Genomic DNA, 11,177 nt, shown 5'->3' on the forward strand with positions numbered 1-11,177 from the left:
ATATCCGCCCCCCACCGGGCCCGCGAGCCTACGTTCCGCGGCTCCCCGCGCAACCGGAAGTGGCCGGGCCCTAGGCGGAGGGACCGGGAGGAGCGGAAGTCACTCCGTGAGGCAGTGGAGACAGCGAGAGGATGAACAACAAGTTCGACGCATTGAAAGATGATGACAGTGGTGACCATGATCAGAATGAAGAAAACAGCACACATTTCGGGCGCCGCGCCCTGGCGGGTGCGGGTTGCCAGCGGCGTGGAGGGGTAGGGGTGCTTCCTCAGCCGGTCGCTCTGAATTTCCGAATCCAGCTTTCCTCCTCTGGCCTGGGCAGGTCGCCTCTCCCGAGTCGGCTTCTCCTCTGCACAGTGGGAAGGTCACAGCCCGTGCCTCGAGTTGTGCAGATGCGCTGAGGTAACGTGGCTGCTGCACTCGGCACCGTGGCTGCTCAGTTAAACGGAGTTCTCGTAGCCTTCCTGGGACTCCTTCCTGCTTCCTTTCTCCTCCCCCTCCTTTCCCCTCCCCACACTCTCGGTTTCTTGCCCAGCGGGTGTATTTGCCCCGGCCCCTTCCGGACTTCTGTTTGTACCCCATCGGATTCCTAGTTCCAGCCACAAACTGGAGATGCAGAAAGGAAATGCAAAGTAATTTTCCATATTTCCCCGCAGCGATTGTACCTTTAGGGAGATTATGTTCTTAGCTCTCCTTTAAGTAGTCTAGTGAATCCGATGCTCTCCTGAAGACCTAGATTTCCAGGCCCAGACCCACCAGTTACCAGTTACTTTGACAGCAGGAAAGTTTCCCAGTCTCCGAGTCAGGGTTGCCCAAGCCACTTCAGTCCCCTGCTGCCGCACAGGGGTATTAGAAGGGTCAAATCAGATTCAGCTTTGCTTAAGGGTGTTTTATAAATTGCTACATGGTGATGTATAAATGCAAAGTGAAATTACTATTAGTTTATATTGTGACCTGCCGCTGCTGATGGGGAGTTGTTTTCCCCCCCAGTACAGTGAGTGCTGATGTGCATATTCAGAGGTCATGGATTCCAGCACTCCAGACAGCTCCTCAAAAACATTTCTTGGTTGTGGGGAGAGGACTCATTTTATAAAATACTAGCGGCCCCATGCACAAAATTCATGTGTGTGTGGTGGGGGGGATGGAAGAAGGGTCCCTCAGCCCAGGCCCTCTCCAGTCCCGGAGCCCTAGTGGGGGGGGTGGGGGGCGTGGGGGAAATGTCCGAGTGCACAGAGGCGGGAATGGCTCCGCAGAAGTCCAGCAGAGCCTGGCTTCTGGCTGAGCTGTGATCCCCCTGTGGGAGTGCACTGACCACCAGGGGGCAGCTCCTGTGTTGAGGATTTGCCCCCTGGTGGTCAGTGCACACCATAGTGGTTGTTCCACTGGTTGATTTGCATATTAGCCTTTTATTATATAGGATATTATATAGGATTTTTATTGATTTCAGAGAGGAAGAGAGAGAGAAACATCAATGACAAGAGAGAATCACTGGTTGACTGCCTCCTGCATGATCAGGGATCAAGCCTGCAACCTGGGCAGATACCCTGACGAGGAGTCTGGTTCATAGGTCGATGCTCAACCACTGAGTCACCGTGGCCAGGCAGGAGAGGACTCTTCTAGTAGTCTTTGGCAGAGCACTTCTGCAGCCAGCTGCTTACCTGAATCCATCCCTATACTAACCCCTTCTCTATCATAAACCCTGCCACACCTACTGCCAGATCTAAGACCTGCCTCAGTGGAGCTGTCTGCCAATCCTGTACCCCTTCCTCCACTGAATTGAACAAATCAAAAGTTTATCCTTAGATACTTTAAGGATCATTGGCATGGTCCTACCCATTGGAGGTCTGCAGTAAGTTAATTAAAGAACGTTAATAATGGCTTCTCAGAGCAGCTTGCTAGATACTTTTCATATAATATTTCTACTCCTAACAGCCCTGCAAAGGGGATCTTGTTACCTCCTTCTACAGATAAAGGAAATGAGGTGCTTTGAGGTTAAGTAACTTGCACACAACAACAGGAAGAGCCATATGATGGCTTTCAAACCCAGATTTCTTTAACCTTGGTTCAAGTACCTCTTGACAAAAATTAACCTGGGTTATTTTTAATTTGTTCTAATTATTAACTATTCCTTACACTGACCCAGAATATTTTAACATCTGTCTTCTAGCTACAAAGGAAAAAACCAAAGCTTTCTTTCATTTGAAATTAGCGATTGAAAACAGCACTCCTACCCCTAGTTTTGCTTTAGTTGTTTTTGTTTTTGTTTTTTACAAAAATTACATACTCGGCTTCTGCGCTCTTCACCATCGGTTCCTAAGGACTTGGTTCAATTTGCCAGAATCCTAAAAATCCAGTGCCTGGAGCTGAGTACTGTAGTCTAATCTGATGGGCTCAGATCAGTGAAGAATTGGAGCCTCCTTTACTGTGTGGGCTCCACTTCTAGGAATGTAATCGAAGACTATAATCTCCCCCCCCCCCACACACACACACATCTATCAAGTCATTAGCTACCATTGCCATTGATCCAATTCATATGCAAAACCCTAAGATGCTTTCATGGTACTGCAGTCCCAACTGTGATAACTTGGTTTTCAGATCTAGATGCCAAACTTGATTTTGTCCCTCAGTCTTTGTTAGCTTTTGGCCCATTCTTAACTATTGTCTGAAACTACTTATTTGGCATTCATCGTATTCTGACTTGTATTGTTTTGATTTTAGAAATCCATTCACTAATCATGTTTCTTTTCTGATGCTATACATATAAAAATTAATTAGACCAAGTCCTTACCCACGAGGAATCTGTCTAGTCAGAAAGTATGAGGACATGTCTGAGCAAGAGCTTGGTGAGCTATTTAGATGCAACTCGGTCTGGACAGCTTCAGACATACTAATTGCCCACCTGAGTCTAGGGAGCACTGATTTTTCTGTTTGGATTATATTTTGGCTCAAATCTAGCTTCACACTAGGAAGAGTAACCTCTAGAAGATAGGATGCAAATAACTTGCCTTAAGTGTAGGTTAGCTCCACCCTCAAGAGATAACTACACAGGATGAAGGTCCAATAGGGTTTCCAATGACTGTCTTAGAAGGGAGTCAGAAAGTATGGTTCAGGTATCTCAGTAGTGTTGTTTTATCTCGACATAATTATTTTGTTGTTATTTTTCTGTTTTCTAGTAGTGATTAGCAGCAAAACCGCTACAAAGAAAGGAACTTACATGCTTTGCTTGGAATAGCAAAATGAGAGATGCTGGGTGACTGTGTCCCTCTTCAACCAAGACTTAAGGCACTGGAACCCAGAGGATAGGGAATCCAGAGGATAGCGTGGAGGTTTGGAAACTGAGAAGGGAGGGAAATGGTTTGAGTTCCTGGAGTCTGCCCTAAGGAAAAGAGTTAGGAACTGTCTTGGGCCTAAGCAATAGAAAAACCCATGTTCTTAATCAGGAGACAAAAAACTGGCCATGACAATATAGCTGGGACAAGTACAAACAGTTATTAGGGGAAGTCCAGAAGAGGGGTGCCTAGGCTCAGCCTCAGGAGAGATTAGGAAAGATTTCCAAGAGAAAGTGGTCCTCACTCGTAGTCCCAAGGGACAGTGTAGGTAGGGGAAGAGGGTTCTCCAAGAAGAGACCACATAATGAGCATAACGGGTGAGGTCAGGGAACTGCAAATAAGTTGATCACTACTACAGTGAAGGGAGTTTGTTGGGACCAGGCAGGAGATGATATTGGCACACAGGTAGAGGAGGGTCCTTTGTACCATGCTGAGACCTGAGTATGTGTGTGTGTCCTCAGTCAGGTCCTTGGGGACAGAAACTCTTTAGTGTCTGATACCAACAGTAGGTACTCGGTAAATGTTGTGGGACTTGTGTGCTATACAGGCTCCTTTCGGAAAGGAAACCAAACCAACTCAAATTTCATAAGGGGAAGGGTATCATAGCACAGATAATGGTTTCCCAGAAGTCCAGGAAGGCCAAACGAAGCCAGTGGAATGATAGCATTACAATCAAAGCCAATCTCTACTCTCTCAGCTCCTCTGCTCCATTCCCTTTTACTAACTGGCTTTCTCTGCCTTTGCTCATTGTCTTTATTTTTTTGTGGCTTTTCTTGTGTGGGACCTATATGCCTGCCCCAGCTCTGACTCTGTGATCGTTTATCTTTTGTATGAAAAGCTAAGAAAGGAATCTGCTCATAATTTTGAGCAAGGCCCTGAGGCATGGGTAATTGGTCAGGCTAGACTGCCCTTTGGTCAGGTGCCCTTCATAGTCATGTCTTGTCCAGGATGGGGATGGGGCCCTTTATGGTACAGTGCATGGCCACCTGAGTATATTCTACAACTAGGACTGTGAACTGGGCAAAGCAGGGACCCCAACACATGGCTAGCTCATGAATTCTAATATGTAATGAATGCTTTTTATGTGCTAGGCAGTGAAGATTCATGGGCAGAAATAAAAGGGGTGCTTTACAAAAGGTTTTTGTGTCTGTGTAGGGTAATATCTGAGTTATAATTTGAGCATTTCTAGTACCTTTCATCAGAGTTACCTAATTCCATCTGACTAGATAGTCATTAGGGACAGAAAGGTGAATTCAGAGAAGATCCATGATAAGTAAGTGGTCCAGCTCCAGACTAAACAGCATTCTAATTATCTTTGTGAACTCACTTTCTGTTTATTTTTTTGTCTGAATCCAGTGAACATTAGCTGGACCTGAAAGCATTAGGGTAGTTTCACTGCTCTTAAAACGGTAGCTCCTAAAATATATTTAATCATACTTATAGGCATGAAGTCATTTATTTCTTCTTTCAGTCATATTTTTTTTTCATTTATCATTTATTCAGCATCTTCCTTCCCTTGGTGCTGGATATTCAAAGATTAATCAGACACTGTTCTAAGGGATCCCTCCATCTAGTAGGAAAAACAGATTTGGGAGGAATGCCACTTTAGGCTGAGGGGGAGTACTTGCAAAGAGCACAAATGTGGGAATATAGATGCTTTGGGGGGCGGTGCTGGCAGGCAGGAGTCAGATTTTAAAGGGTCTTGCATTTCATTGTACTTTATCCTTCAGGGTGGGCAGCAAAGGGCAAGGGACAGTTGAGTGTTTTAAGCATGGAAATTAAATGGACTGTTTGCATTTAGAAAGATGGCTGATGGCTATGTGGAGGATGGCTAGAGGGAGGAGATAATTTGTGTTGGGAAACCATTTAGGAATTTATTGTAATAATTGAGATGATAAGAAGAGGGCCTGGACTAAAGCAGTAGCAGTTGGGAAGGATAGGAGAGATGGTCAGAACAAGAATAGGTAGGTAAGTTTTTTGTTTGTTTTTGTTTTGTTAATCCTCACCTAAGGATATTTTTTCCATTGATTTTTTAAGAGAGAGGGGGAGAGACACATCGATTGGTTGCCTCCCGCACGCATCTCCCAGGAGGCCAAGGAATCGAGCCTTCAACACAAGGTATTGAACCCTTGGCCCTTCAGTCCAAGGTCCAGTCCTCCAAACACGAAGCAAAACGGGCTTAGACAGGATAGGTAAATTTTAAAACGTCATTCGAAATGCCAAAGCAGTTACTTTATCCAGAAACTCTTCTGATTATTAACTCTTTATTTTTGGTCAAGAAAACAGTTCCTTAAACTGTTTACCTCTTGCTTCTTTGTGCAGCCTGTTATGAAACTGGAAGATGATGCTTTCTGGAATTCACACATTAGCTAATGGGCACTTCATTTTTGTTTAATGTTCCTAATTGACATTCTACATTTCCTTGCCCTTCTCTCATCTCATTGCTAGTATTTTGAGTGACTTTGGGCTTTTTCCATGGTAGTTCATTTGACCTAGTGGCTTTGTTGGGTAAGCAAGAATCAGTTTAGTCATGGGATAACATTGTTTTGCCTTTCTACTTAGATTGAAAGATGATGACAGTGGTGACCATGATCAGAATGAAGAAAACAGCACACAGAAAGATGGTGAGAAGGAAAAAATGGAACGGGACAAAAGTCAGAGCAGCAGCAAGAGGAAGGTGAGTTGAGACTAGAAACTTGGTTATCTCATGGAATCTGTTTATCTGGAAGATACCAGGTTAACAATTGTACACTATTTTGTAATACCTGATTTTGTTCTTAAGAAAAAATTATTGAATCATTGGAGTTCATTTTGTGGCTCAGAACTGTTCCCTTACCACAGGACCTTGAGATGCCGCCTTGCTTTCCAGTATTCTGCTAGCCTGGGGTAGGGGAGAATAACCTTGCTGTTAACAAGGCATTATTTGCTTCATAATCCGCTTCTGAGTATTTAAAATCCTGTACATCCCTTGAAATTTTAGACTCTTTAGTCAGTAATAGTCTAAACTAAAATGACTTGGAAAAGAGAAAATTTAGAGAATAGAAATAGGTGGATCAACTTCTTTATTGAAAAGCAATCATTAATTGCTTTATTCTGCAATATTGAGTACCCTCCAAATACAAGCACTTCAGTGCTAAGAGGACACAAAGGTCAATGAAACTATGGATCAAGGAGCTAACATTTAATAGTGGTGATAATAATAGTAGCTGACATTTATTGAGTACTTTTTAAAATATGTTTTTATTGATTTCAGACAGAGGGAAGGGAGAGGAAGAGAGATGGAAACATCAGTGAGAGAATCATTGATCGGCTGCCTCCTGGATTCTGGTTTCTGGTTTCCTTAGTCACCTGACACAGTGGGAATCAAGCCCGCAACCCAGGCATGTGCCCTGACTGGGACTCGAACCCTGATCTTGGTTCATAGGTCGACGCTCAACCACTGAGCCACGCTGGCCGGGCTGTTAAGTACTGCTTATGTGTCAAGCACTGTGCTAAGCACTTTACATCTATTAAATTATTTTATCCTCTCAACACCCATATGAGATGATGATTACCCATTTTTCAGCTGAGTAGCTGAGGCACAAACAGGTTAAACAACTTGTCCTAGGTCACTGGCCAATAAGTGATAGTGTCCTAGAGGAAGTGGTGCTGGACCTGGGAATATGTAGAGATAATATACAAACATAAATACTTATGAAGTAGAAAGTTACAAAAGCTATAAGAACATAGGTAAAATGTTACAGGAATTTAGGATCCATTAACTACTATAGAAATTTACTGTGTAAGCAGAATCTTGAGCACATTTCAGGTAATTGAGCATGTATCTTTTTTTTAATTTTTAAAAAAATATTTTTATTGAGTTCATACAGGAATGGAGAGGGAGAGAGAAACATCAATGAGAGAGAATCCTCGATTCGCTGCCTCCTGGCAAGGCTCATTTATCTGGTTCTTGACTCTGTGGGCTGGGGCAAGTTCTGCACGCCCCCCACTGGGGACCAAGCCCACAACCTAGGCATGTACCCTGACCGGGAATCAAACCCGTGACCCTTCAGTCCTCAGGCCGACACTCTAGCCACTGAGCCAAACCAGCTAGGGCAAGCATGCATCCTTTTTAAATTGGGGAGGTAGTAATGGGTGATGCTATAAAATGTTTTCTCAGTCTCAGAGCATGTGATAAATGGCCAGGACTAACACATCTTTAATATACAGGCTGTTGTCCCGGGACCAGCAGAGCATCCCTTGCAGTACAACTACACTTTCTGGTACTCCAGGAGAACCCCCGGCCGACCCACCAGCTCACAGAGCTATGAACAGAATATCAAACAGATTGGCACCTTTGCTTCTGTGAGTACTTAGTGAGCCTCAGTAGTAAATTCATGCCTGTATTTGTATCATCATGTTTATTTATCCTCCTGGTAACCTCTAGGATTCTGGTTTCCTTAGTCAGCTGACCTGAGTCTCTGAGGTCAGATTTGTTCATTCTTAGGTTTCTCATTAGATATCCATAGGTAATTAGTGTGTAATTGTGGAATTGATCAGAAAGGGACAATACAAAAATACAGGTTTATTTAAGTAGATATTTAGTGAGTCCTTACTGTGTGCAAAGTGTCCAGGGGTGGGTGGAGATATAATTTTTTTAAAATTTATTTTAGAGAGGAAGGGAGAGGGGGAGAGAAACATCAATTGGCTGCCTCCCATACACACCCTCACCAGGAATCAAACCCAAGACCCTTTGGTACATGGGAGAATGCTCCAACCAACTGAGCCATGCCAGCCAGGGTGAAAATTTTATAGTACATGGTATCTATTCTCAAGAAGCTTGATGGTTAAGTCAAGAGTAAAGTTCAAAAGTTTCCTTTGTATTTAAGAACCTTTCATTAGGGTTTTAGATCTGTTTGTGATTATGTATAAAATAGCATATTTTTCCTGTATTCAGAAAGAAAAGGAAGTGTCTAATGTTTTTGTGGATGTTGTTAGAACAGGGAGCCCAGGCACTGTCTTATCACCCTCATAGGTAGCTAGGTTTGTGTTCCCTAAGAAGCTGTCTTGTTCAACACAGATTATGTACTTCCTATATCCTATACATTCTATCTCTCGGCAGAGTCAAATGCGGGGTTTGTTATTTTCTTGAAATTATTGGGGTATCTGCCCTGTTTAAAATGCAGACACTGGAAAAGGAAACTTTAATAGGCAGTAAATGTTACAGTAAAGTAATAAGGAGGAAAGACACAGTAATAGCAACTTTATGTAACTTCCTTTGATCCTTATGATAGTCTTTTGAGGTCAGTGATGTTATCCATACTTTACAAATGAGAAAAGTGAAACTTGGGTTAAGTATCTGATCTAAAGTCAAGTCAGTTGTAATTTACTTGACTAAGTGGAGGAACCAGTGTTGAAACTCAGGTTTGGCAGGTTATAAAAGCCCCATTCCAAAGCCCATATTCTTTCACCTTTCCAGTATACCAGAATGCATGACATGAGGCTCCAGTTTTTTAAATGTTTGTGTCGTACTAGACAAGCTACATTTATTGATCCATTTATTATTGATCAGATATACTACACATATAACTGGTAATTAGGTCATCCCATTACTATACTGAATTGATATATGCTCCCTTAACACTGGTAAATTTAGGCTCTTTTGAAATATTAAAAATAGCTTGTATACTGATGCATATTTGGTTCAAGAAATGTTTGTTGAATGAATTTAAGGGATTAGTAGGGTTCTAAAATGAATTAATTCCTTTGCCATTAGGGAAATAAGACATAGCTAGGAATTCTAATACAGGGAGACAGAAGTGCTGTTGGGAAGCACAAGGAGTGTCCATTTACACTGTTTTTTCAAATGACCTGGGCAGATCAAACCCATGTTGTGCAGGGGTCCTAATTGTAGTCCTGTCATTTCTGAATCTATCACATAAGTTTTTATTACCTGCTATATGGGAATGGAATGACCTTACAGGTAAAATAGCAGCCTTTATTTATGAACATCTGGTTGAGCATTTGGAGGATCAGAGAAGACACTGAACTGGGGAGTAAGTTTTCATTCAGGATTCTGTTCAGTTATTTTGTAGTATTTACAAATATATGTGGCACTTTTGTTTCCCTCTTAAAGAAAGCATATGTGGAGTTATCCAGCTTGTGAAAGGAGGGTTTTATTTCCTCTTTTCGCATATATGTTAAGTTGAATAGAGTTGGTCATGAGCATCATCTAGGGTTCATGCTTCTTTAGTACTCACTGGATGTGTGACAGTGTTTGAAGTCTGCTGTCATGTAATTCAAGGCATTAAGAAAAGCCTCACGATATTAAATCCTCACAGAGAAATAATTGCATTGTGAAATCTTTTATTAAATCCAAAGCAGTATTTCCCATTTGTCTTTAATCCTAGTATTTAACTAGTAAAAGTTCTTGAAATCAGGTGACTAAGAAGGCAGTGTTTTAAAATGGGAAGAACATTGGACTTGGGAGTGGCAAGGCTCATTTATCTGATGCTTGACTCTGTGGGCTGGGGCAAGTTCTGAAGCCATTTTCTCAACTATAAAATGAGTAAAGTAAGGTAGTTCTGAGGTCTTTTCTGCACCTCATATTTTGAGTCTGAACACTTCTTTTATTTTTTTGTTTCAATGAAGAGTTTCAGAAATCAAAATTGCCTAAAGAGAAGGAAAAATGTCTTTTAAAGTTTAATACTATTTCTTGAGCTGTCTACTTCATTTCTCATGGTTTAGATATAAGATTGTGACTGTAGATTGTAGAGAACCTAGATGGCGGCATAAGGTATACACCTGTACATGCTGCCTCCCACAACCACACCAAAACTACAACTAAAAGACAAAATGGTTATCATCCAGAACCACAGGAAAGCTGGCCGAGTGGAAGTTCTACAACTAGAAGGAAAGAAAAAAGCGCATTGAGACTGGGTAGGAGGTGCGGAGGTGCCAAGAGCAGAGGTACGGAGGCATGCGAAACAGGCTGGCAACTGGGTGCACTGTTTTTTTCAATTAGAAGGGAGATACAAGCTCCCGACTGCTCTGAGCTCCAGTTTCCGGCGAGACTCTGGGGACCCAGACTCCTAAGGGGAGAAACTGGACTGTCTGGCATCGGGTCAGAAAGCAAGGGTGGCTTTCTCGCATAGGTGCTCGCAGGGATCATTGTTACTTCGTGGGGCACGGGACACAGAGACCCAGAGTCACTAAGACGTGTGACTGACAGCCATCGCTGTTTGCTCCACCCTGGTGATTCCCTGAGACCCCGCTCCACCCAATTTACAACCCACCCAAGCTCTGCGCAGAGGCTTTTGCATATGAATGTCCTGTCCTTTCACAGCCTAACCTAACAAACTGCAGCTGGGTCAGAGAGCTCCAAAACTTTCAAACCCCAAACAAAGAGGAGAAATCTGCAGATCTCGCTGTAGCTACTGCTGGGTGGCCTCTTTGCACCTCCTTGGAGATCCAGGAGCCAGTGTGCCCAGTGGTCAGATACCAGATTTCAACTCCTCACATCCATAAGTGACACACTCAAGAGGCAGACTCAGTGAGCACTAAAGCCCCACTGAAGCAAGTCCTGCCCCATAAGGGTGTCTCCAGCACAGCAGTCCTTCCACTATAGACACAACGGTTCCTCACAGCCAATTAGCCTGGAGGTCAATTTCTCCCAGTGATACCAACAGCAATCAAGGCTTAACTACAACAAGACTGTGCACCCAGCCCACAAAGGAGCGCACCAAGAGTGTCTACCTTAGGTGATTGGGGAGGCTGAGCCTCTGGGCCCTATAGGACACCTACCACACAAAGCTACTCTATCAACACAGGGAAGTGGCTAAAATGCGGAGACAAAGAAACATGTCACAA

General features: G+C 43.2%; 1 protein-coding gene across 6 annotated transcripts in view; it reads left to right on the forward strand.

Moving 5' to 3' along the window:
• Window positions 1-15: 15 nt before the first annotated feature.
• The window catches only part of EIF4E2 (eukaryotic translation initiation factor 4E family member 2), a 31,629-nt gene continuing 20,467 nt past the window's right edge, over window positions 16-11,177 (forward strand). The window contains exons 1-3 of one of the 6 annotated variants that reach the window (XM_015561872.1): window positions 16-171; window positions 5,912-6,006; window positions 7,539-7,673. In XM_015561872.1, coding sequence (XP_015417358.1) covers window positions 132-171; window positions 5,912-6,006; window positions 7,539-7,673 — 270 coding nt within the window. In that variant the 5' untranslated portion in view covers window positions 16-131. Of the gene's footprint in view, window positions 205-5,911; window positions 6,007-7,538; window positions 7,674-11,177 lie in introns of all 6 variants that reach the window. The other 5 variants (XM_006760429.2, XM_015561873.1, XM_006760427.2 and 2 more) reach the window with 5 other exon arrangements.

Source organism: Myotis davidii, unplaced genomic scaffold, assembly GCF_000327345.1.
Source record: "Myotis davidii unplaced genomic scaffold, ASM32734v1 scaffold370, whole genome shotgun sequence".
Lineage (NCBI taxonomy): Eukaryota > Metazoa > Chordata > Mammalia > Chiroptera > Vespertilionidae > Myotis > Myotis davidii.